Raw genomic sequence first — 26891 nt, 5'->3', positions numbered from 1 at the left:
CCAAAATCCTAGCTCACTTATTTATCCCAAAACCCTTCCTTTTCAAGCTCAAGAAAGACGAAGATGAAGAAATTTCTCTAATTGCAAAATTTCCGCTAAATTGAGAAATTAACGTTTATTAGCCATATGTACTGTACATGTAACACACCCTAATACAAACCGTTACATATGTACAATGCTTCGTTAATGATTTAAACGGCGTTACAGAAAAGGACCAAATAAAACACGAATTGCGAAAATTAGGACCATTTTAAACATTCAGTACAAATGAGGATCATTTTAAACATTCTGTCAAAATGAGGACCATCCGCAACCAACACTACGAAAATGAAGACTAAAAAGGTATTTAAGCCTATCTTATAATAGTAAAATATTATAACAGTCTTGGAATACTCTCTCCAAAGCATCTCAAAATTATTGCAAATTTATAAAAAAATAATTGAATAAATATTTGAAAAACAAATTATTCCATTATTAACTCAAAGGAGTGTGGCATTTCCTTGAAACAAAAATAAATCATTCTTTTACTTTACCATGGTTTACCTTCTATTTTTTTATTTTTTGTTTTATAATCTTCCTTTTAAAACTTATGTTAGCAATTTAGCTTCTAATTCAATAGATTAAAAAAATCTGTAGTAAGAAAAACAGTGGGAATACAATTTACCAAAATTTTTTTATATATCCCTTCAGAGTTAAAGCAAATTTTTCCATCAATTTAGATTAAAGGAAGTGGTATATGTGAATTCAATTGTCATACTTAGATTATAGATCATATGATTAAAGGGTGAGTTACAACTTAAGTACATGATTAAAAAATGTTTCATATATATATATGAATACTATTTTTATTATAGTTACAAGTTTAAAATAAAATTATTATAAAACCTTTTTATCGAAATAATCATTAAAAATATAACTCTTAAAATAATCCTACGGTGAAAATAGTGATACAACTTTATTAGGATAACAAAATGAAAAATATGAAGGATTTAAATTAAAATGTAAAATTATAAAATACATAATAAAAAAAATTAGATCTTAATTTTTATGAGTATGAAAATAGTGTGATTTTGGTATAAAATAGGATCGAGAAGGTTCTTATGTCTTATACTATTTATTATCGGATGACGGTTTGGTTTGAGTTCGGAAGAATAAAACAAATACTACAACAAAAAAGTTTATTAAATCTTTTAGATGTCGGCTTATTTATATATTTTCAACGGAACTTTGCATTATGAGCCTTCATTATTAGTATTGTATTACCTAAATGGATTATTATTGTTTGATTCGGTTAATTAATACATGATTAATGTTAACATATTTATTATTTAAGCAGCTGAGATAAATTTTTTTCAAATTCTCTAAATATCATTGGTTGAGTCCAACCGAAATCATCTCAGCTTTTTAAAATCATTTGGGTTAGATTTATCCAAGACCATCTTGAATTCGTATAGCACAAAAATAGTTAGATTTTTAAGATAAAATTTTTGCAAAATACATATAAGAAAAATGAAAAAAAAATGTTCATTCGTCCATACGAAACAAAAAAGTTACTCACAGAAGTTATCCATTTTCAAGAATAACATACAATGATATGGAAAATATAACCCTATTTTTTAGTTTTTTTTTTCCTTCGTTTCTTTATGTGTAGAAACTCCACGTTTGCATGTAGATTATTGCTATATTTCAACTATACCCCTCAAGGACAACACTGAGTTAGGTGGCAACCATAGAAAGAAGGAATATGAATATAACAAGAAGAATCAAGTGAGGGGTCTATTCATTTCTATCTAATTGATTGATATGCAAGTGATTTATGTTATGAAAAGTTTAGGGGTGTGTGTGTGCTACCATTGAGCAAGCACAATTTGGAACTTTAGACTAACTCGTATGGTTCCAAGTGAATGAATGAATGAAGGACAATGAAGTCCAAAAGGAAAAGGAGATAGCATGCTCTTTGCATATGAGATTTTCTCCAACAACAAAAATAATGCTTACATTTTATTCTCTGCTTATCTGTTCTCCATTTTTTATCTTTCGTCGAAACTTCCATACGTTTTAGTGTAAGGATAATCAAAATATCAGTGTCCATGAGTACTAGTGGATAAAATTTACGACAGTTAACTAGTATCCACATATATTTATTATTTGCAGGAAGCGGCTAACAATTATTTTAATATATGTGGGTTGAGTGTGAATTATATTATTTGTATCCACGATATTTGTTATCTAAAAAAATTAAAATTAAAATTTAATTTATATTTTATTAAGTTAATTTTAATTTATATTTTATTAAATTAAGTTTAATTAAAATTATTTTTTTTGTATTTTTGTTTAAATTTTATTTTAAAAATTTATAAAACATATTTTTTTAAATATTCATAGGTATTTATGAATAGCAGTATTTTTTAAAATTTACGAGTATTTTTTAAAACCGATAACTGACATTTAACAGATAAATTTTCTATTGTTTTTGTTGTAAATTGAATTTCGAATAGAAATTATTCGTAACCCATTGTTATTCTTAATTTTGTCTCTCAATTTTCTTAATTTATTCTCATTCTCTCACTATCTCCATATTTTCCTTGCACAATTGAGATGCAAGGAAGAAACAAAATAAATACAATATTTTTCCTTAGACATTTTTTCATTCTTATAAACCTTTGAAAATATTATTATTTAGTCTTTATATGTGTGTGAATCTTAGTTTTAATTTTTGTAAGAAAATTTTTAATTTATACCTCTTCAAAAATGTCTAACTTTAATACTTATTTTATAGGGTTTTAATGTTTTCTTAATATATATCGACACTATATTGTAATATTAATATTTATTATTTAAAATGTTTATTTAATTGTTTTCAACACATTATGTCATATAATATTTAAAGATAAAAAAATGATACTATTTAATTTTATAAAAAAATAAACAAAGAAAAAAAAGTTAGAATTACTGAAATAAAAACTCATTTATTTTAGTGATAATACCTTTAAGCCTAAATAAAATGAATTTTTCCCGTGTGCTTTATAATTTTCATTTATAAATTTTGAACTCAAAATTTATCAAGAAGAAAGTTAAATTCTCCACTTCCAAAATATAATAAGGAATTTCTTTTTTTAATCAAAATTAAAATAAAAAACATGTCGTAACTTTATTAAAATATATAGTTATAATATATATATATATATATATATATATATATATTATACTTAAAAAAATTTATATACATAGCATTTAAAATAAATTATATAGAATATGCATAAAATTTTTTAAAGGAAAAGAATTATAATAATAAACAAAACAATCATAATTCGCTTTGGAACTATTATTATGATTTGGAATATTATATATTAAATGGAGGTAAAATATAGTCTAAATACTTTTTTTTTCCATCATATGACTTTTAAAAACAAAACTATAACAGAACTTTGAAGTGAATAATGTATCAGAAATGCAGTGGTTGATCCTAACAATATGAGACTTGCGATCATAACATTAGCATTGTTTGTAAGAACAACAACTTCTCAACAAAAGATTGTTCTAATACACCTAATAATCTCATATTGTTCAGAAGTTGATATCCAACATATTTTAAATATTCATTCATTCTTTTACCATTCAATACATTTTTTAAGAAAAAAAAAATGTGACAAAATTTCACAAACAATATCTCAAAAACACAATAATTAACCAACTGTGTTGCTGGACTTGTAATCGAAACTGAACAAATTCTCAAAACACTGAGAATTAAAAATTATATATAATTCATAATCTATAATTATAACAATTCTCAAATATACTTTAAATGTATATCAAAGAAATTTATGATAACTTAATGCTTTCAAATAATCTATTAAAAACGCTTTCGATTATTAAACCTCACCTTCATGTGTTAGGCTAAATTTTTTCACAGTTACACGTCATACTATGCAATAACTTTTCTCAGATTTTCTTATTTTAATATATTAATGTGTGTTTGTTAAACTAGAACATGACATTTATTAATCAGTTATTTTACTTGATACCACAAATAATAAATCGATCACAATAACATTCTATAGATATAGCTTTTTTACGTCCAATTAATATAATCAAATATAACTATATAACTATATAACTAGACTTGTAATTATTTATTTCCTACTTGTATTTACAGTTGCATTACTAATGATACCAAGTAATGTTTTTCCAGTAAGTAAGATAATTTATTTCCTTATAAAAAAATAATTAGAAGTATAATAACGCAAAGTTAATAATCTTCGAGATAACCCAGGTAACGTAACAATCAAGACATCATCATACCACTAGTAATATTTTCACTAATCATAACATTTAATAAAATATTTCATAAACTTTGTTTTTTCATTGATTCAAATAATATAAGTAATTAATAACAATTAAAAAATAATAATTTGTGGGTGAGAGACTTAAAAAAATGATCCTTTATAAAAAAAGGTAAGAGGGGGAAGAGATAAAACTGAGAAAGAGAGATGGATAAGAAGCGCAGTAGGCGCAGTACGCACCTTTGGTGCTTGTTCCAGTGGGAGACTGAGACCACTCCAGGTCGAACCAGAAAAGATCAGAAACTAACCTTTCACACCTCAATTCTACCATTATTTAAACAAACAAAATCACCAACCTCAACACCTTCGACTATTCTTTTTCTCACTCACTCCCTAAACCAATTCTAACTCAGTTCAATTGAATGAATCTCAATGGAACCTCCCCTCATCAACGACGCCACATTCTCTTCGGCCAACCCTTCCTTGTCCGAGATTTGGCCCTCGCAATTCCCTTCCTCCAACAAGAGACCCTCTTCTCTTCTTCTCCACAATCACTCTCCCAACAGTAACAAACACGTTAAGCTCTCACCATCACCCTCAGAGACACACCAAAACGCTGCGTTGCAGCCTCCTCAACCAGACGCCACTTCCGTCGCCGCCGCTCACAAGTCACCGCTTCAAACTCCCAAACCCAAGCTGGATTACATACACGTGCGAGCAAGAAGAGGCCAAGCCACCGATAGCCACAGTCTCGCCGAAAGAGTAATTCATGTTATTTATTTATTTTTAATTTTGTGGTTCATAAATTCATCAACATTTACAAGCGTCCTGTTCGCTACAGGCTCGAAGGGAAAAGATAAGTGAGAGGATGAAAATTCTTCAAGATTTAGTCCCTGGCTGCAGCAAGGTAATTAACTCTTTTTTTCTTTTTTAATTTATTTATGTTTTGTGTTATGTTATGTATAATTATAATTATTTTGGGTTCAGGTAATCGGTAAAGCGCTTGTCCTGGATGAGATTATTAACTACATCCAGTCCCTGCAGCGTCAGGTTGAGGTGTTTATCTTCATCCCTCTCTTTTTTTTTTTGTATGTTTTTATTTTAAAACTTAATAACAACACTCAATATTAAATTTTAGAAAAATGATTTTATTTTATAACTCCGCTGCTTTTTCTTCTGTCAAAGATTGTGTTCATAATTTTTTTATTTAAATTTAATAGTTGAAATTTTATTTATTTTTTTGTATAATATTTGTGCAATTTATTTTCTCACTATATAGCATTGATGAATTTTTTTAGTCCAATGGAAAATTTCCTTAAAATAGTTTTAACTCAAAACAGATCTTTGAATGAGATTCAACATATTTAACATGTTTAATTTATGATGAATGATTTGATTTATTAATTCTATGCATAATGACTTTGCAGTTTCTTTCAATGAAGCTTGAGGCGGTTAATTCGAGATTGAGTATTAGCCCTTCTATTGAATCTTTTCCCTCAAAAGAAGTAAGTTTACCGACTTAATATTTTAATGCCAACACCATTCACTCCATTAGAAAATGTTAGGCAAAATATTACGTGGTGGTATGTTATTTGGCGTTGTGAAACACAGGGAACAGTGTTTGTTTGGGAAGGAGACTTTTATAATTAGTTTGGTTTACATGGATGCAAGCTAACATTCTGGAAGTTTGGTGCGTGGATAAGGAGAGAACAAATGGTAGTGGAAAAACGGAAAATAAGGAAATTTAGATTTTGAAAGTCTGATCTCTGGAAGGGTGGCTGTTATTGTAAATTATTGAGACATTGCAAATCTTTTTGGGACTGAAAACCAGAGGATCATAGGCTTAAGAAAATTAGTTGAAACATTTTTGTGAATTCTATGAACCCATAATCCTTTCACCTGGTTGATTGCCATCCGATTGGTTTTATGTAAATGTAAATTATCACTATCGCGATGAATGAACCCTCAGCTCAAATGAATCCTGTTGTGACGTATATAAATATAGTTACCTAATTCTAGTGAAAGTTCTGTAAGCTTTCACAATCTTACACTCCAGATCTAAATATTTTTCTACTATTTGCTAACTTCATTGGATTCATGCTTATCTGGTGCTGCTTCTGATGAGTTATATCTTAGGGTTCTACTGTAACATTGAGATTTTTTCTTCTCATTATTAATATTGATTATCTCACCTAAAAGAGTTTAGACATTCTTGTACATGTGTTACTTGAAAGATTAAGAGAAAACTATATTTTTTTATTGAATTAACTACAAAATGAGAATGAATTGCTGTCAAAAAAACTACAAAATGAATTGTGCCAAAAAAATTCAACTGGTGTTTGCGCTTATTGAGCTAAAAGTCACAGAATAATTAACTTTGCTAAGCAAGTAATGTGATCACTAATGAATTTACTACTTTTGGCATCAAATTAATTCTACAATGAAATTTTTTGTTTTCTGTTTGTCCAAATATAGTTCTTGGCCCAAATGCAAAATGAGTTTTTGGAGTCATAGAACGCTCGAGTCATAGAAAGTAATCTATGAAGTAAACTCTAAACCGTGCTAATGAAACTTCATTTTAAAATTTTTGGAGTGTTTAATCATAGAAACAATCTCAATTAGAACAAGAAGAGAGCTATTTACGCACCCAGACTTACTCTTCTGAACACATTCTATATGGTTTGTCCCATCCATGTAACTTAAGATGAACTAAGACAGGTCTGGATTTCACTGAATGACTGAGTGTGATTTTCTTGGGACAATATGTTATTCAGTCAAAAGTATTGTTACCTAGACCAATGACATGTATTTAACACATCACTGTTTATTTTTTTACTGAGATTTTGATTAACTGTTATGGTGGTACAGGTTGGCACTCAGCCATTTGACCTTTCAGGAATAATATTTGGATCACAACCGGCCAGGGGATTTGCTCAAGGATCACAAGCTGGATGGCTGCATATGCAGATAGCTGGTGGTTTTGAGAAAGTAACATAATTTGAGCGAGATTCATTGGGAATGACAGATCAATCAGTGTGGTCATTGAAAAGGAAAAAGTCACAGCAGATGATAGCTGGTTAGCACTCTAATAACATCTTAGTGTCCTTTGATGCAAAATGTTGTTAGATCATTTGCTTTTTTTCTCTCATTGTGAGATATCGATTGAAAGAAATCCATCTTATCTCCTTGGGCATTTGGAATAGTTTTATTGTGGTTTAAGTTCAAAAACTCTGCTGGGGTGGGATTCTTCTCTCCTGATTTGTTGTATCACAGTTCATATATATTAGCAAGATATTTTTAGCTTAGAGAGACAATATGAAAATTACTCCGAGTTGGTAATTGAGTCATTATCAGAACAATTGGATATGACCAAATAAAATGTATTAGATTTCTGTTTCGTATTGTCCATTAACAATAATGAATTTGATGTTCTTGATTTCTGTTACATTTTTTTATGGAAAGCCTGCAACCTTTCACGCAACAATTTTTTTTTAAGTGTTTAAGGAATTATACAGGTAAAAGTAAATCTTATAAACCAAAAAAGAGAGAAACCAATGTTAAAAAAAGAGATGTGTCTTAATTGATCTTAATTGATCATACATTGGGTGTTAATTTATATTTATATAAATAAAAGAAAAAAGTAACAAGCTAATGGTTCCTTCCTTCCATATATCCCACATATGGTTTGAGGATTTCTGAAAAGTGAAGGAAGAGAGTTTTAAATTAGACTCAGCTTATTCTATTATGTTTTAACCTATTTATAGATTTTATGGATTTAAAGGACTGAAGGGCAGACTTAAAGTATTGTTAGTTTTTGTTTTAGTTTTAATTCTGTGATCTTGCCTTCTAAAGAGGAGTTTCATATGATACTAATAATTTATTATTAATCTTAATTTTAAAATAATACAGCACTAAGTGTATAGAAAAAAAAAAGTTTAAATAGTCGTTTAGTCCTGCTTTTGGTTTAATTTTTTCAATTTGGTTCTACTTAATTTAGTTCTACTTTTTGTTAATTTGGTCCTATATTTCGAAAATATCTTATAATGAAGTTCTTTTACTTAATATTGTTAAAATTAACAACATAATAGTATATATGTGTCAGTCTTCCAGTGATGTGGTTCACTGTAAGTAACGTGACTGTGTAACTGTGTATTTACTGTGACATGGACTATTCAAATCAATTTAGGTTTTATAACTAGAGGAATTGGGATTAATCGAAAGAGGAAGGGAATTGAGTTTGTTGGTGGAACGAAATTGCTTCGCAAATAAAACGAAGTAAAACCCAAATCAAAATACATAATCACAAAACCTAAATGCTAACCTGTTTGACGATACGAACGCCACACATCATGAATCTTTTCCAATTGAAAACGAAAGATCAACCAATTTTGTCCCACAACCGAATCCTACCAAATATTTCTTCCACCAACGAACCCTAATTCTCTTTCCCTCTCAATTAATCCCAATTTCTCCGATTATAAAACCTAAATTGATTTGAATATTCCATGTCATAGCAAATACACAGCCACGTTATTGTATAGTCAACCACTAGAAAATTGACACGTATATGATATTGTGTTATTAATTCGTGTTAAGTAAAATAACTTTATTGTAAGATATTTTCAAAATTTAGGACAAATTGAACAAAAATCCTAAAATATTAAAAAAATTAAACCAAAAGTAATACAAAATGACTATTTAAACCAAAAAATAAAATTAATAGTTTACACAATATAATTATTTTAATTTTATTTTTCTCACAAACCCAATTAAAAATGTTAAATCAAGTGGTCATAGGTAATATATGACATAAATAGAGACACATGAGAATTATTAGTTAAAAGTTTTGCTAAAAGAATATAAAATAATAATTATGGTGTATAGTTATGAGCACATTGTTATAAAAATTCTTAACACCATTATCAACAAATATAATAGTGTTAAGATTTTTTTTTTCACTTTTATACTACAATTTATTTAAAGAAAAATATTATATTCATTTCTATTCGTGTTAACTATCGGTCAGTCGCACTACTACAAATAGGATTAGTTTCTCATTTCAAGCGATAAATGATGAGAAAAAAAAGAGAGTAAGAACAAATATATTATTATTTAATTTTAAAATTTAGGTAAAGTTATAACTTTTTATTTAAATCAGTATTACATTTTTGTATTTTAGAAGTAAAAAAAAAATTAAAATTAATATTTGATTTCTATATTTTAAATTTAAATGTTCTTAATCAATTAAAATAATTTTATTAAAAAATTAATTAGTGATTAGTAAAATATTTATCAACAATATTATGCCCTTTTCATTAAATTATTTAATATAGTCACAAATTAACTTTTTTCAGTAAAAGCTAAATATTATATTTTAATTTAAAAAAATGGTCTATAGGTGAGTGAGCATTTTTTTAGAATTTTGACAACAAAAGTACTTTTAATATAAAACAATGTTTTCCAAAAATATTATTATTTTTAGAAGATTAACAATATTTTTTAACCTAATAGAATCTAAAAGTATATCTATAATATATATATATATATATATAATTAATTAATTCTTAAAAATCTATAATATTAATTTATTCAACTGATTTGATATATCTACAAAAATGATCATGTATTAAATTCTTATATTCTGTTAACTATATATTTTGTTTTGTTTATCTTCTGAAATCAGTTATCTCCCAATTTAATCCATCATATTATTAAAATTTAATTTAGTTCTAAATATAATTCAAAATGGGACACAGCCGTGCATTATTTCGCTACTTTTCATAACTTTTTACATGTTTTAGTGTTTTCGCAACTTTTTAATTATCATCACTTGTCTTATCACAACATAACATAATTTACAGATTGAAATTATTTATTTGTTATTACAAAATATAATCATGAATTAATTTTTTTTAAATCTTACTTGAACTACCAAACTAAAATATGAAAGTATTTCTGATTCAAAATAAGAAAAGAAACGAAATAACGCGGATTAAATTGTTGGCATGAAAGATAAGTTGGAACAAAATGTCACGCCGAAGAAGTGAAAGAACTCGGAGGTAAAAACGAAAACCACAAAGAACAACCGCGGTTTAAGAAGGATTCACACAGTTTGGCATTGGGCCATGTCTCCAATTTGAATCATCACAGCCACGTGTCCAGATCACAGACATTGTAACCTTTTGGCCAAAAGTGCAGGACATGTAAGTTGACCTAAGCGTCAATGAATCAAACGGCTGAGAGAGTATTTTCGTCCAGGATCGCTGATCAACGATTGATCAAACCCCTCAAAGCAAGCAAGACTCCAACCCTTTCTCACCGGGCGCCAAAAACCCCTTTCGTCGCTTTATCAACAAACCTTACTCTCTCCTTTCAAACGTAGTGGCAGAGCAGAACTCCAAATTGAAAAGCTCCTCATAAATCAGAAGAGAGATATTGAGAGAGATTGCACTCTGGTTCGTCTTTCTCTATCGGCGCCACCTATTCGATTTGATTATTGTTTGGTTTCGATTTGAGCATGGACCTTCAGAACACAGTGAAAGAAGCCCTAAATGCACTGTACCATCACCCTGATGATGCGGTGCGCATGCAAGCCGATCGCTATCTCCAAGATTTCCAAAGAACTTTGGATGCCTGGCAGGTTCTCTCTTTAATCCATTATTTGTTTCTTCAATTCATTTCCTTTGGACCTGGATTTGTCTATCTCTTGGTCTTGCGTCCGATTTGATTTCTCTGAATGGCTAGATAATTTTCCTGCTGTTGTTTTTTGTTCTCGGGTAATTGATTTGATGATTGTTGTTGTTTCTCTAACTGTGAGCTTCTCTGAGAGTTGTTTAGTTGTGTCTAGTGAATGTTTCTATTTCCGTGTCTCTTTGATGTCAAAGAGATTTTTTGCTTTATTTGTTTGAATTGTGAGCTCCATGATTAGATGCAGGGACAAAATTTCAAACTTACTGCACAAATGTTTCTTATTTTGATCTCTGCAGGTGGCTGATAATTTACTTCATGATCCCAGTAGCAATCTAGAAACCTTAATATTTTGTTCTCAGACCTTGAGAAGCAAGGTGATTTCATTGTTCTTCTATTTTCTGTTGATGTGAAGTTCATAAGATGTTAGATGTTGGTTTCTGAATGCAAAATATTGTCTTGAGTTTTTTTTTTTTCTTGTGTTTTGAGTACTTGTTTTTGGTATGGTTTAGGTACAAAGGGACTTTGAGGAACTCCCTTCCACAGCTTTTCGGCCATTGCGTGACTCATTGAATGTGAGTGAGGGTCTATGTAATTTTGGTGCTTTTCTTATGGTGTTTATTTAAGATTTTGAATGTGTGATTTATTCTCAGTTCAAAGGATTGCAAATGTCCTTTTGTTTTCTTACATGCCCTGGGTAAAATTGATTGGTTTGTGGACTCCCATCCATGACCACACAGATGTTCAAGTGGAAACAGTACTTTATATGATTTAATTTTGATAGTTTTTCTAATGCAGACACTGCTGAAAAAGTTCCACAAAGGTCCTCCAAAAGTCAGAACACAGGTGCGATACAAACGTCCTTTAAACCTTTCTGTCTTCTTTGTGGTTTGTTTTTGTGAGTTAGTTTTGTTCTTTTTCTATGGAAATTTAATGTTCCCAAATGTATTGTTCAAAATGTGCTGCACCTGTAGATTAGCATTGCGGTGGCTGCCTTGGCAGTGCACGTTCCTGCAGAAGACTGGGGGGATGGTGGTATAGTCAAATGGCTTAGGGATGAGATGGATTCCCATCCAGAATATATACCGGGATTCTTGGAGTTACTTACAGTTCTACCAGAGGTATACTAGCTGACATCAGTGGTGAAGAAGTAGCACGTGTCGTCTTTTCATCTTATTAATTAGACATATGTTTGAACTTTGAATGACTAAATGTTAAGTTATAATTTGTGAAGTTGCTGCTTCGTCAGACTTGGATATTGTTGTTTATTTAGTATTATCATAATTTCATACAAGTCATGCATTCTTCTGTAAATGGTTTTAACCAAATGTTTTAATTATAGTAAGTTTTGTTAACAATTTGAATTTTTGGGTTGCATATTATGCCCTTTCACATATTTTATCGTTATATGCAGGAAGTATTAAATTATAAGATAGCAGCTCGCCCAGAAAGGCGACGTCAATTTGAAAAAGAGCTTACATCTCAAATGGAAGTTGCTCTTAATATATTGACAGCTTGTTTGACTATTTCTGAACTTAAGGAGCAGGTAAGCAATACATTTTCATCATCTACTTAGTATTCAAGATGTGGTTCTTGTGAGGTATTTTGAGCTACGATTCTTATGGTGATATTTTTATGTCAAAATTTCCAGGTTCTAGAGGCATTTGCTTCGTGGCTTCGCTTAAAGCATGGGTATTAAGTTTTTCTGCTTAGGCTTGTGTTATCAAATGTTTTATTAGTCGTAATTGTAATGGAAAACTCATTTAAACGTAATGATTGAGAGTAAGCTTTTATCTTATTAACATGAAAGCTCTATTGTCCCCAATTTAAGATTTACTGGTACTTCTTTATCTCTATGTTTGCATGTGTTTTAATTTGTTGGCTTTCACATGAAGGAATTGCAGAAGGATTTGCTATTTTACCCAAGTTCTACATATATAGACTTTTATGTTAAGTGAAAATGATAGAATGTGTGGGTAGCATATCTAAAAGTGCAGGGTAATGGGTTTTAGTTTTGCATTCATAAATTAAATAAAGAGGCTTGGGTATTTTGTTGCTGTTTATTACAACATGGTGAAAAATTGGTGAACTATCTGTGTTATATATCCTCAAGTGAGGAAAAAGTATTTGATTCAATTCGCTGATGAATTTTTTGTCCTCCAGGATTCCGGGATCAGTTCTGAGCTCTCATCCGTTGGTTCTCACAGCATTATCAAGCTTGAATTCCGAGTTACTTTCAGAGGCATCTGTAAATGGTATAACAAGTTAACTGGGAGACATTCATCTTACATTATGTTTGTTTGTTGTTATATGTCCCAATCATGCATATAATACTTTATACTGCATTTTTACCAACCCTTGGGAAAAAAGAAATTAGTGAATGTCAAATTGATTGTATGCAACTATTGATAAACACACGTTTCATGTCTGATCCCTTCTTGGCACACATTGTGATAGATGTAGATATGCTAAGGATACGATCGTAGGATCAATAAATATAAAATTTTATTATGGGTTCTAGATGATTTTGCAAGTGCAGTACTGATCTACTGAAAGAAATGCAACACTGACCACCCATTTTATTGTCCAAAAAACAAGCTGGAAAACGTAATGTATATGAACTAGCTAGAATGGCTGCATAGTTTAATTTTATTATAGATTAATATTAATTACTGTTAGTATATTATAGCCTTAACTTTTAGGAGTATAGTGATAAGGAGGCATGATACCACAGTATTTTAATAAGGAGGCATGACATGGCCTCATTGTCAATCTAACTTTAAAAGCCGAGACACTCATATACTATCTTAAATGAAATGGTTAAATACATAATATCTACCAGCAAAAGATGTTACTTTGCATATAATATTCTGGAATTTAAAATAAAAGTTGTTGTTATTAGGATATTAAGTTTATTGCTAGAAGTTGTTAGAATATTCTAGAGATCTCTCTGTAATTATTACTATAGGGTTAGAGCTCTCTATGTATAGAGGCTGATTATTGTTTCAAATTAATCAATGGAATAAAAGTCTTCTTTCTTTCATATTAATCCTTTCAAGTAAAAATACTTGTTTTCTTCCATGGAAGAGGTAAAAGAACTCACAAAAGCAAATTTTAGCAATGGAGGAAATTCAGTAGTGGAAAAAACCACTGGCATGCACTTACATTCCCTTTGAGCTCCATTTTTTTGTTGGAAGCTCTTCTGTGCAGCTTGATAACATTTTATGAACTGGTTATTCCTTGACCCTACTTTGATTCCAGTTCTAAAATCTTTTAATGACCAAATTGATTACATTATGGCCAGAAAAGTGGAAGAGTCAAATGGTAGAGAATTTTGAATCTTCATGATGAGCTTTCCATCAAGGATTCTACATTTGCCTTCCTTTTTGTTCTGGTGAAATATACTGGCATTTGGTGGTGTCATATTTCCACTTCCTTTGAGTATTTCTCCTAAGGTGTATAATAGGAGACAACACATTCTTCTGCCACAACTGGTTCATGATCATGATTCATGTGCAAGGAAATGCCGTTGGTTGGGAAGTGCTGAATGTGATAGCTGGGGATGCGTATAGTGGGAAATATGGGATTTGGAATGCATATTGTAATCCTATATAAGGTATTGGGAGACTAGTTTTATATGATTATGGTGGGATGAAAAGCTTTGACTATATTTTACTTTACTAGTAGGCATGTGTACCAAACATCTGCTAATGCTTTATGGTATTTACTTTTAATATCATTTGTTCAATGTACAATGTGTCAAACACATTTCATTGTGCTAGAATAACATTACACATAGTGTAGGTTAGTATCTTATCATAACAACAATATTTTCTCTGTTCTTTCTTCATCATAATCCATCAGTTATAACAAAGTGTTTACAAGATAATAGAAATTTATAGCTATTTATTTGCTCACTTAAGTTAGTTTAAGTAATATTACCTCCATTTGATTATTTCTGTTGTTGTTCCTTTTATATTGTCTTCTGGGATTTAATCATGGTGTTGCTTTCCCTGTATTTTTAATTTGGCAACATAATATTCTTTCTCTTGTGGGAATGCTATTTTGCAGTGATTTCTGAATTAATACATTACACGGCAGCAGGCAATAGTGATGGTGTTTCTGCAAATATGCCCTTAATTCAAGTCATTGTACCTCAAGTTATGAATCTTAAAGCTCAGCTTAGTGATTCTACAAAGGTAAATACGTTATTAATATACAATCTCCATGTGTTGGGGCATGAGAGATTGACCTATTCCAAAGCACACTGGGACATTTTTTCTGTGGTATTACGGATTGTGTTCTCTCTTGGCATTTACTTGATGGCTATAGTCAAAAGTAATGTGAAATTTAAGATGCCAGTGTTCTGTTTGTGATGGTGTCATGTCTGAGCTATTCTTTAGAGGCATGCTGTGAATATTAAATACTTAGTGAATCATGCCAGCCTTGTGTGTTTGTGTGTATACATACGTACATAAATACATAAGTTACACCCATTTGATTTTTAGGAATAACTTAGGAAGTTACAACTTAAGTGTATTTAAAGAGTTTGCAGTTGTAGTTTGCTAACTTTTTTTAAAAAAAAAGTAGGTTTAAGTTAGCTAACCCCATATGCATTTGCTAAATATTCATTTGTTTTTCAAAAGAAGATAGCAACTTAGGAAGTTACAACTTGAGTGTATTTAAAGAATTTGCAGTTGTAGTTTGCTAACTTTAAAAACAAAAAGTAGGTTTAAGTTAGCTAACCCCATATGCATTTGCTACATATTCATTTGTTTTTCAAAAGAAGATAGCAAGTTGCACCTTGGTTGTTTGTTTTTAAAGAAAATTGTAGTTATAACTTGCTAACGTACTCCTAAAAAGTAATTGAGTGTAAGTTAACAAATTAACAAATATATATATATATATATATATATATATATATATATATATATATATATATGTATTTGTGTGTGTATTATAGGTTGTAATAGTTTAAAAAGAATCATTTCAATATTAAATCTGTTGATTCAGAAGAAATATATAGTAACAAAATCCTTCTATATATGAAGACAAGTCCAAGAAGGGGATTATTATTCAAGAAGAATGAAAAATTAAAAAATGGATGAGTATACCGATGCAAAATATGCAAGGTCCGTCACATGTAGGAAATCCACCTCATGATATTGCATGTTCTAGGGTGGAACTTTGGTGACTTAAATAAACAAGATGTTGATGCAAGGTCCAGTGCAGAGGTGTAATTTTGAGCTATGGCACATGGGGTGTGTTAATTTTTATGGCTGAGAATTATTCGGAATGATCTTGAAGTGACATGTGAAGAATCTATAACTCTTTATTGTGATTATAAATAAGCTAATAGCATTGCTCAGAATTTAGTTCAGCATGAAAGGACTAAACACAAAGATAAATTGACATTGGATAGTGGTCTTATCACCGCTTCTTGTGTCCCATGCAGGCTTTAGCTAGCAGGTCTATTTACTAAAGATCTTTCCATTGAATGATTTTGTGATCTCAGATGGGAATGATACGTATTTAATTAATAACCTACAGTAGGATATTAAGTGTGTTGTTAGAAGTGCTTAGAAGATTCTAGAGATCTCTTTGTAATTTTTACTTTATGATTAGAGTTCTCTCTATATGGAGGCTGATGTAGTGTTTCAAATTAGTGAATTGAATAAAAATCTTCCCTTATTCAGATTAATCTTTATCAAGTAAACCAATAAAATTTGTTCCAAAGTTCCTTTTAAGGATTTCAGTTCTAGACTGTATGACTATTTGATTGACCATGGGCATAGGAAATGATTGGTTTTTCTTCTGATGATGACAGTGTTTCATCCATTGTATATGATAGTGTGATATTCTAGGGACGGTTGCATACTATACTTCTTACACGTCTTATTTTTTAGGATGAGGAAGATGTCAAGGCGATTGCTAGGTTATTTGCAGACATGGGTGATTCATACGTGGAACTGATTGCAACTGGTACTTGTACATAGTCATAAACTTTGTTGATTTCTCTTTAAGAAGCGTTGGTGCTTTCTCGTGCACTGTGTAAATAATTTTGATGTTTTAGCAGGTTTCTTATGCTTTTTGGTTGTGTTAAACTTAATGGATCTGGATTGTCTTAACTGAATTTTCCAGGTTCAGATGAATCAATGCTAATTGTGCATGCATTGTTGGAAGTTGCTTCACATCCTGAATATGATATTGCTTCTATGACTTTTAACTTTTGGCATAATCTTCAGTTAAACTTGACCAAAAGGTGATTTTTTGTCCTTTCGGGTTTGTTTAGGTAAATTTCTCTATAAGCATTTTCAGGAGATGATTAAATTTGGTTTATGAAGTAACTTAATTTTTCTTTTCTTTTTTTTCCTAGAAATGTTATGGAGAAGTTTATTCAAATAAAACCTGTTTACTTGACACTGCTTTAACCAGAAATATGATTATTATATAATCTGACAGGGAGTCCTATATTTCATATGGTAATGAAGCTTGCATTGAAGCTGAGAGAAATAGAAGGCTGCAGGTTTTCCGTCCTGCATATGAGTCACTTGTATCACTGGTGAGAAGTCAGAACTAAAATTTTCCTTTGAAACTGTCAAATACTGTCAGCAGTACATGGTTTCTAGCTCCTGTCTGTGTTACCTTAATATCAGTTTTGTAATTATATGTATACAATAAAAAATTACATGACTTGTTAATTATTTACATAATTGTTCACAACATTAACATTCTTGTTGCATTATAAAATATATGATTAAATGTCTGTCACTCATACATAATACTTCTTATTTCAAGACATAACTGAACACCTTTAGTATTCTTATCTTCCTTTTTTTCATGGATTTTTATAGGTTATCTTTCGGGTTCAGTATCCTGAAGATTATCAAGACCTTTCATACGAGGATCTTAAGGAATTTAAGCAGACCAAATATGGTAATGGGTTGGTGTGCTTGTGATGCATCTGCTTGTTTTTTCTCTTTTATGTAATCATGTATTATTGTGCATTAGATTGATTAACATTTTAGCTGTCTAGGAGTATATCATGGACAACCCATTATCCATCCAGTAATATTTTTTTTTGTGTAGTGTATTATTGTCATCGATAATCTTAAATAAGCACCAGTTTAGTTCGAAAAGTGTCTTTTGACATCAATTTGGTTCTGAAATTTATTTTACACCAAGAAGCATGATAGCCAAAGTGACTATTACCCTGTTATTGCTTATCTTCTTCAATTCCCTTGGAAGGTATCTTATCTGTTTGTTTCTGTTCTTTTGCCAAATCTTTGAATCCAGGAGGATAAGTTGATTTGTGTTGGAAATGGGAGCATTTAATGTTTATTATCTTTCCAAGTAGTTCAGTTAATGATAAAGCATGGTTCAATGTACTTTAGGAAATTATGATGTTTTAGTTATTCTCTTGAAACTTGTAGTTGTTATTTATTATCTTTGCAATTATAATTGTTGTAAATAATTCAATCTGGTGAGTGGTAAAAATACAAACACATTTAGAAAATTTTCTTTCATTTTCTCATATTTGGTGACAAAGATTTGTTGAAGTGTCGTAATGATCGCCTGTGTTACGGATTTTCTCGTATGTGGGAAGTCAGGAACAACTATGCTGATAATGAAACAAGTTAAATGACTATAGTATAGCTAGAAACATGAAATTTGATTTCAGACAATTTCATGGGTTTGCATTGAGCGAAAATAGGGAATAGGTTTAGTGTTGAAGACTAAGTGAAAATTCTTCCTTTGTGCGAAAGTAATTGATGCTCACTGCATCTGTTGGCCACACACAATTATTAAAGCAATTTACTTTTAAAATCTAATGTTTTTCTGTCTCTTTAAATATTTTAGTTAGTGATGATTTGTTTTTGTGGGGCCATGGCCCTGAAATACTGTGCTATTCAATTTTATGATTTAAATGCAATTAAATTATGGTTTTACTGATGGCTAATTCTTTCCTAATGCATGTATTTCAACCAGAATTTGATGATATTTCACAGGAATTTTTTGTTTCAGCTGTTGCAGATGTATTGACAGATGCATCATCAGTACTTGGTGGCGATGCCACACTTAAAATTCTTTACGTGAAACTGCTTCAGGTGCAAACGATTATTTTAAATGTGCTTTCATTATTGTCAACACAATGTTCTTGTAATGGTGGTAAATAACCTGTGTTTAATCTAATTTTACTGCATAAGTTTCGTTCAAAACTTTTTTGGGTCTCTTATTAACTTCATTATCAGTAAGTAGACTGTTACTGTTGGCCATGTTTGTTCTGCTTATGTGTGCTTTTTGCTTAAATAATATATGAATGTTATTTCCCAAACCTTTTCACTTTTTCTGAACTACCTTATCACCCTGTTTAGGCTGTATCTGGTCATGGTAATGATGAACACAAGGAATGGCGACCAGCTGAGGCTGCTTTATTTTGTATTCGGGCTATATCAAACTATGTGTCAGTTGTTGAAGCAGAAGTAATGCCTCAGGTATGCCTCCACCTTTCAATTTGTAATAATAATTATTATAATTATTATATAGCTTTTTTCCTGGTAAATATTACAAGTAATTTCGTTTAATCCATTATAAAATACTTCCTTAATTTTATAACCTTTTGTCTACGCAGATGAATTTATATCTGTATTTAAATCCTTATGTGGATATCTTAGTGCAAAGAACCTGAGTGTTCGTGATTTTTATACTGTAAATAACCTAGGTCGTTATTGACTTTACTCTTGGATTATCACTTTCTTATGCTTGGTTGCACCCACCTCCTTTATCTAGACCAACTCACATTTGATTTCGTTCATTTTTTTAAGATATTCTACTTCTCAATCAGGGTTATAAGTTGTTTATCTTCAGGTGTTAAATTGTTCATCTCTAAAGACTTAATCTTCTATGAAATATATTTTTCCTATGCGTACTATTCCCCTCAAAACCTGTTTCCCCTACCTCTAGTGTTTCAAATTTTCCTCGCTTCCCATATTTCATTGGCTAGTTCAATGTTACTGTCTACTTCCATTCTTATACACAAGTCAATATTTAACTTTTTTTTGCCTTCATACAGATCATGGCCTTGCTTCCGAAACTTCCTCATCAACCCCAACTACTTCAGACAGGTAAAGTCTATACTGCCTTTTTCTAAAAAGTATTGTTTATTTCTCTTCCTGCTGAACTTTTTAGTTCTCGCTCCTTGTAATTTTCTATTTCATTGTTTTGCCTGACTAGTAAAATGCGTGTCATGTCTGGTTGCTTTATTTCCAGTGTGTTTAACTATTGGAGCTTATTCAAAATGGCTTGATTCTGCGTCCTGTGGACTGTCTGTACTGCCATCGGTTTTAGATATCCTAATGAATGGCATGGGTACATCTGAAGATTGTGCAGCTGCTGCTGCTTTGGCATTTAGACACATTTGTGATGGTATAGTCAACTACTCTTACAGTATATTTGTGCACTTTCTTTTTTATCTTTGGAATGGTGAAGAGTTAGCTGGGTGAGTTACAGTAATGTTCAGTGCAGACATGGAAAAGATTAGGCAGTCTACCTTCACTGATAACAAATAAGCTTCTGAACTTTGTGGTTTTGTTTTGAGTATGAAGTGTTACATGGAGCATTGTTTTGGTCATTTTCATACACTGATGAAAACACTCTTGTTTTTATGATATGAGCTTGGTTAAGCAAGCATTTATTTTTTTCAATAAGGTGTTGCAGTAACCTAATTTACTTTTTTATCTGCCTTTACCTATTAACTGCTGCAATGATTCTTAGAATTTTATAGAAGATGAATACAAGGGAAAATATTGGATGTGGAGAAAGGGGGTATCTTGCTTTAATTACTTCAATTATTTTTTCCCTGACCTTTTAATTGAAACAGTATTTGATGGAATGAATAGTTATTCTTTCCTTGGATTTATGATTTTGTTTAGATGTAAAGCCAATAAGTCTCAACCCAACAGCTTAATCGGGTGGGAAATAGTTGGTTCTCAATATAATAACGGAGTCTATGATCATGTTGTCAGTAATTCAATCATCTCTGTTCTCACTTTTTTAAATAGAAACGCCTCCAAGCTTAAAGTGCTCTTCTCTTTCCTGAGGAGGCAAGTTGGTGATTTACAAATATTTTATTATTTGATCTGAATAATCTATATTATTTTTTTCTGATTTCAGATTGCCGGAAAAAGCTTTGTGGATGCTTAGAGGGTTTGTTCCACATCTACAATAAGACAGTTAATGGAGAAGATAGTTTCAAAGTTCCTGCTGAAGACTCGTTGCATCTGGTTGAAGCATTAAGGTAATTTGGTTGCTTTAAACTTTAACGTCTTGGATTGGTTTGATTTGTGTCAACCTTTTTAATGATAGCTATTGATTGGACATCTTCAATTTCCATGCAGTATGGTCGTTACTGAACTTCCTCCAGATGATGCTAAGAGAGCTCTTGAGGCGTTATGCATACCAGTCATAACTCCTTTACAGGTTAGTGTTCAATTTGCAGGGATTTTTCAGTTATAAAGTTTTCTTTTGATTATTTTACTTTATATTTTATATTTTGCTGCACCAGGAAGCTATTGCTCTAGGTCCAGAAAGCTTGAGTAAAAGACCTTCTCGTCAGTTAACAGTTCACATTGATAGATTTGCTTACATCTTTAGGTGTGTTCCCTAATTAATAGATGTTGTCTTAGTTCCCCAAGCACCACCCTTTTTTAATCTCTATTTATTGCAATCCTCAACACGTGACTGAATCTGCTTTTTAGATACGTAAATCATCCTCAAGTTGTGGCAGATGCTATTCAACGGCTATGGCCTATTTTTAAGGCCATCTTTGATCTGTAAGTTGTCCCTAATTTCTTATGCGACTATCATCCCTTCTTTTTCTTTGCTTCATTTTCTTTCTTTCATATTTTGAAGATTTTTTGTCTAAGACATCTTTATGATGACATTTATGCCAGTCGTGCTTGGGACATGAGAACAATGGAATCTCTTTGCCGAGCATGTAAATATGCAGTGAGTAAGCTAAATAATTAACTCTGCTCCATTTGCACTTTTTCAATGTGAAGAAAGTTATTATAATGGCATCAGTTGGTAGGGTCATTCAATTTGGATTAGGCATTTATCTTAACTTTCTTCATTGCTATTTTTGTGTGTTTCATCCCATGCTTACTATGTCTAAATCTGTCATGTTTTCATCCTTAGTTTTCATCAGATTGCATCACACTATGTTTATAATGTGTTTCTGCTGACATGTAAATTAGCCATGTTTTCAGCTGGCTGTTTGTCAGCCCTTTCAGTGGTACAAATTTAAGATTTATTGTCAGTTTGTTCCCAGGTGGTATCTTCCTCCTAAAGAGTCTGTACATGCTAAGCTTTGGTTCTATGCATAATCATTGTTGAAAAGAATAGTTTGTATTATTGAATGTCATGTGGCAATATTCTACCCCTTGTTTCTAGGTGAGAACTTCTGGAAGATTCATGGGGCTCACAATTGGTGCCATGCTGGAAGAGATTCAGAGTCTATACAGGCAGCACCACCAACCATGCTTTCTTTATCTCTCCAGTGAAGTTATAAAGGTATTCATATGTTTCTATGCCACTGGCCGCACCTAATAACCAAGTATTGCCAAAAGTAATATGGTTTAGCTCAATTGTCGTGCGTGTTAGTATTTTGTTGCGTTATATATGAACGAGTCTGCATACAAAAAATGCTATTAGAAATATATTTTGACTTTAAACGAAGATTCATGGGTGATTATCTGTTGCTGACCTGGGTGTGGTGTGGCCAAGCTGGAAAATACCAAAGAAGGATAGGTGATGTTGGTATTAGAAATACATCTCGACTTTACAGAAAGATCTTTTTTATCCTGGGTGAATGAGTGCATGGTTATCAGTCCCTGACCAGGGTGTGGTGTGGCGAAGCTGGAAAATACCATGGCAGGATAGTGAATGTTGGTATGGTCGCAACACTGATGTTTTCTAATAGATGATCAATACTTTATTCTATGGACATTGATACTCAAATAAAAACAAATTGAAATAGTAGTGTAAAGACAGAGCAAAGAAGCTGGGGCAAAACCAGACCTATTAAGAAAAAATATAGACTGAGTGTGAAGGAAGAACATGGTACGTAGACAACATAACAGTCCAAACAGCTGTACTATGATACGTGTGAACATATGGGTGATCAGAAGTGCTTTTAACTTATTCCCCCAGTTTCTTTTTCTACTTATATATTATGAAGAAAAACGAACTTTACCTATTTCGATGTGCCCTTCTACGTTTATATTCTTTCTTATTTGTGGTCCTTGCTTCCTCAACTAATTTACTCCCCTGGATTTTTCCTGATAAAATGACTTATTCTATGAAAAGATTGGTAGATATAACCTAATTATCCCATCATCAACTATAGGTTGTACAAAATCCTTCCTCTTCATGGTGTGGTCAATGAACTAGTTTGCCATAACTTTGGTGGTTGGTGTCTTGCATTTCAGATATTTGGTTCTGATCCATCTTGTGCTGACTACCTGAAAAGTTTGATTGAGGCGCTTTTTCAACATACAACACGTCTTCTCACAAATATTCAGGTGATTTAAGCGACTTTTCTGTATAACTTTATTTCAAATCTCTTGATAGTTTTATAATGTCTGATTTGTATTTTTTGCTGCAGGAATTCACAGCCCGTCCTGATATAGCCGATGATTGTTTCTTGTTGGCATCAAGGTGTATTCGCTACTGTCCTCAACTGTTTATTCCCTCATCTGTTTTTCCTTCTTTAGTTGATTGCTCTATGATTGGCATCACAGTACAGCATAGGTACAGTCTCTCTCTCACTAAAAAAACTTGAAAGCATCATCCATTCTTGGGAAAGTGTGTTGTGTGTATTCATGATCCTTTTGTATATAATTTAATGTTGAGAGGCAAAAAAATCCTGTTGTAGCTAATTTTCACTCTGCTCAATGGCTCCCTTTTATTTACTGTGATTGTTTACCCTCTTTTGCTGTTTCCCTCTGTAGGGAGGCTTCTAATTCCATATTGCATTTCTTGGCTGATATTTTTGATCTTGCAAATTCCTCTGTGGGGGAGCAATTTATTCCAATAAGAGACGGTGTAATTATTCCTCGAGGTGCCAGCATCACCAGAATTTTGGTTGCTTCATTAACGGGAGCACTTCCAAAATCTCGAGTGGACGTGGTAATTTCTCTTTTTCTCATGCAACGTCGACCGTCTATATTTGCATATGTTAACTTTTGACGGGATTTAGTTTCGATATTTTTTTTAACTTTTGTACACCTGCTCCTTCCCCAGGTATCTTATACGCTACTGGCCTTAACTCGATCATATGGGATGCAAGCGCTGGAATGGGCTAAAAAGAGTGTTTTATTAATTCCGTCGACAGCTGTTACAGACGTGGAGCGATCAAGATTCCTAAAAGCTCTTTCTGATGCAGCATCCGGAGGTGATACTAATGGGCTTACCGTTCCTGTTGAAGAGCTCTCAGATGTTTGCCGACGTAACAGATCAGTTCAGGAAATAGTTCAAGAAGCTTTGAGACCGCTTGAGTTGAACATGGTGAATGTATCATAGACGATTGGTAATGCCTGTGATAGGGAGGGCCATTTTGTTTAGGTCCTGTCTGTTAGCTAGGCTAGTTGGTTGTGTATTATCTATCTGTTATATTCTTTTCTTTTTTTATCTATTATCATTCTCCAATTTTTCAGGAGAATTTGCCCCTGCATGATCTGTTGTGTTGGCCGGAAGAAATTAAAATGGGTGTTGTATCTTTTATTTGTCTTGAGATGTGGGATTGGTGAGTGATGTTTGTCCCGGTTGTCATTTTTGGGGGGAGGGAGGTTACATGGTATACAATTGTAATTTAATGGAAACAGAAAAAGTGGGGGGAAATAGAGAACATTGATAAGTTGTTTCAATTTTTTAAGTTTGGAATGAATATGGAATTTGGAATCTGTGCACTGGTTGTGTTAGGTTCGTCTCACTCATCTGTTAAAATGAACGAAGAGGGATGTCAGGATCCAGATATGTCACACATTGGATCATAGAATGAATGACTTTGACCAACTTGATAGCGATGTCAAGAAAGTGTAAATCAGCTCTTCTGGATGCATGTGGCGCTCACCTGACAAAATTTTAGATTGGATAAACTCCTGATAGGATTTGTTTATACAAGTTCTTATTAATGAAAATTACATTTAATATTGATTTCATAGTTCAAAGGTTCTTAAAATTGTAGTAATTATTTATATAAATACTATTTTTCAACTTTTGAATAAATATATTTTAACCGGATTTTGTTTTACAGGGAAAACTTGAATACATTGTTAAAGCAAGGATGGCATAGTGCGTGGGGGGCACTTGGCTATATAACATGTTTTGATGCAAGGCTCCAATCTCATCTATTTGAGCGACACTTTCCTTGTTTGAGCGTTTTATCAGCAACCATATTTTGTCATCGCGTATAATGGTGTAATCATGTGTTTAAATTGGGAGAATTTTTGTCACCTTCTCCTTCGGATTAAGAGAAGCCAAACGCAGGTTTGTTATTGCGGAATTGACGAGGAACACTTGTCTCCAATCTCGAACGACAACAGTGACTGATACAATGCAGATTGTTTGACTCGTGCAAATGTTGTCAACAGAACAGAAGCGGCAAAGACCTTAGTTTTTATATCAGTTGAGCATAAATAAGTCCAGAAAATGGATATTCAGTTATGGATTATTATAGATAAAATCAAAACCAACTGAACCTCAAATGGAAATTCATCAAATAAAATTTTAATATCAGTCTCAAAATATTTTATTAATGTTTTTTTTTCTCTTATTTGTTAATCTTTTTAGATTTAGTTCTTTTTTATTAAAATTATTCCCTCATGTTCCTAGTCGGCACCCTCACTCATTGTCAACTACCTTTCTCCCGGCACAAGAAAGAACTGGATGCAAGTCGTTGAAACAGAATTCAAACATGCGTTGACTTGAATCTATGGATTGAATCTAAAATTTCAATCACTTAATTCAAGTCTTGATTCAATTGCATAAAGTGGAAATCGAAAAAAGAAGGGGAGAAATTTGTAGTTAGCTGTATATTATAATTTAGTTATATTCCTAATTAATACAGATTCTTCAACAATTTTTTTAGCTGCTTTTCTTTTATCCAAACCTGCAAGTGAAGTCCATTCATTGAATTTTGATTGAAGTAGTGAATGAATAGCTTGATTTTGCAGTTGAATTATTGTATGGTGCTTTAGGATAATAAAATAAGCGAAACAACTTCTCAGAATCTAAAGAAAAATATTTTTATATTTTTACCAATAAAAATTCAATTAGGAAACTATCAAAATTTACTTTAAATCTTAAAATAAGATCTATCATCAAAAAAACAATTAGATAAGATATTATATTTTATCGATAAGAATAATGGTAAGAAAATTAATATATAGAATGAATCAATAAAAGAAGATTTAGATAAGTTTTGAACTTTTTTTGTAAATTTAAATATTTTTTATTAAATCTTTATTAAATTTTTCTGTAATCAAAGTTTTTTACATATTTCAATTTAATTCTTAAGTAATGTAAAAAAATAATTTTTATTAAAAACATTTTAAGTAATAAGAAATAACATAAAATCATCGATTGCATAATGATTACAGTCTTTTCGTCGATGTAAATAATAATATAAAAATTATCATTCAAAAAATAAACTTATTACCTTACATTAACTATAATACTATATTATATTAAATACAAAAATTTTATTTTTTTTTAATTTTTAGCATACTAAATTAATAAATAAATAAAATAGTAGTTTTGAAAATACAAACTTAATCAAACCTAAAAAAATTGACAACAAGAACATCCTTAGTTTAGATTTATTTATTTGAAAACCATTTATTATTGAAGCATGATGGGAGG

General features: G+C 31.3%; 2 protein-coding genes across 3 annotated transcripts; both read left to right on the top strand.

Annotated features, from left to right (window-relative positions):
* Positions 1-4534: 4534 nt before the first annotated feature.
* On the top strand, positions 4535-7728 carry LOC114174944 (transcription factor bHLH79). Its single transcript, XM_028059678.2, has 5 exons — positions 4535-5045; positions 5125-5190; positions 5271-5339; positions 5711-5788; positions 7152-7728. Exons 1-5 carry the CDS (start codon positions 4716-4718, stop codon positions 7278-7280), a joined length of 672 nt encoding a protein of 223 aa, XP_027915479.1. The 5' UTR covers positions 4535-4715; the 3' UTR covers positions 7281-7728.
* A 2860-nt stretch (positions 7729-10588) lies between these two features.
* On the top strand, positions 10589-24931 carry MOS14 (ARM repeat superfamily protein). Of its 2 annotated transcripts, XM_028063290.2 has the most exons (27): positions 10589-10923; positions 11270-11347; positions 11483-11545; positions 11769-11816; positions 11945-12091; positions 12385-12516; positions 12622-12662; positions 13134-13225; positions 15042-15169; positions 16877-16952; positions 17112-17232; positions 17433-17532; positions 17825-17906; positions 18996-19078; positions 19346-19465; positions 20044-20095; positions 20241-20396; positions 21144-21267; positions 21368-21449; positions 21535-21623; positions 21728-21802; positions 21923-21977; positions 22422-22541; positions 23459-23551; positions 23635-23780; positions 23981-24158; positions 24273-24931. In XM_028063290.2, exons 1-27 carry the CDS (start codon positions 10801-10803, stop codon positions 24549-24551), a joined length of 2883 nt encoding a protein of 960 aa, XP_027919091.1. In that variant the 5' UTR covers positions 10589-10800; the 3' UTR covers positions 24552-24931. The 2 variants fall into 2 exon arrangements, with proteins under 2 accessions (XP_027919091.1, XP_085527218.1); XM_085671092.1 differs by lacking the exon at positions 10589-10923 and having other exon boundaries at positions 11755-11816.
* The last annotated feature ends 1960 nt before the right edge of the window (positions 24932-26891 follow it).

The sequence above is a fragment of the Vigna unguiculata genome, chromosome 3, assembly GCF_037176805.1.
Source record: "Vigna unguiculata cultivar grain cowpea cultivar isolate G323 ecotype 2 chromosome 3, ASM3717680v1, whole genome shotgun sequence".
Lineage (NCBI taxonomy): Eukaryota > Viridiplantae > Streptophyta > Magnoliopsida > Fabales > Fabaceae > Vigna > Vigna unguiculata.
This window is presented reverse-complemented; position numbering and strand designations above follow the sequence as displayed.

Bases quoted from the DNA above. Each gene is read 5' to 3' on its own strand.
- LOC114174944 (XM_028059678.2), top strand. From the start codon at position 4,716: ATGGAACCTCCCCTCATCAACGACGCCACATTCTCTTCGGCCAACCCT. The intron at 5,046-5,124 runs GTAATTCATGTT...TGTTCGCTACAG, and splicing joins GCCACAGTCTCGCCGAAAGA to GCTCGAAGGGAAAAGATAAG. The intron at 5,789-7,151 runs GTAAGTTTACCG...ATGGTGGTACAG, and splicing joins AATCTTTTCCCTCAAAAGAA to GTTGGCACTCAGCCATTTGA.
- MOS14 (XM_028063290.2), top strand. From the start codon at position 10,801: ATGGACCTTCAGAACACAGTGAAAGAAGCCCTAAATGCACTGTACCAT. The intron at 17,533-17,824 runs GTGAGAAGTCAG...GGATTTTTATAG, and splicing joins ATGAGTCACTTGTATCACTG to GTTATCTTTCGGGTTCAGTA. The intron at 22,542-23,458 runs GTATTCATATGT...CTTGCATTTCAG, and splicing joins TCTCCAGTGAAGTTATAAAG to ATATTTGGTTCTGATCCATC.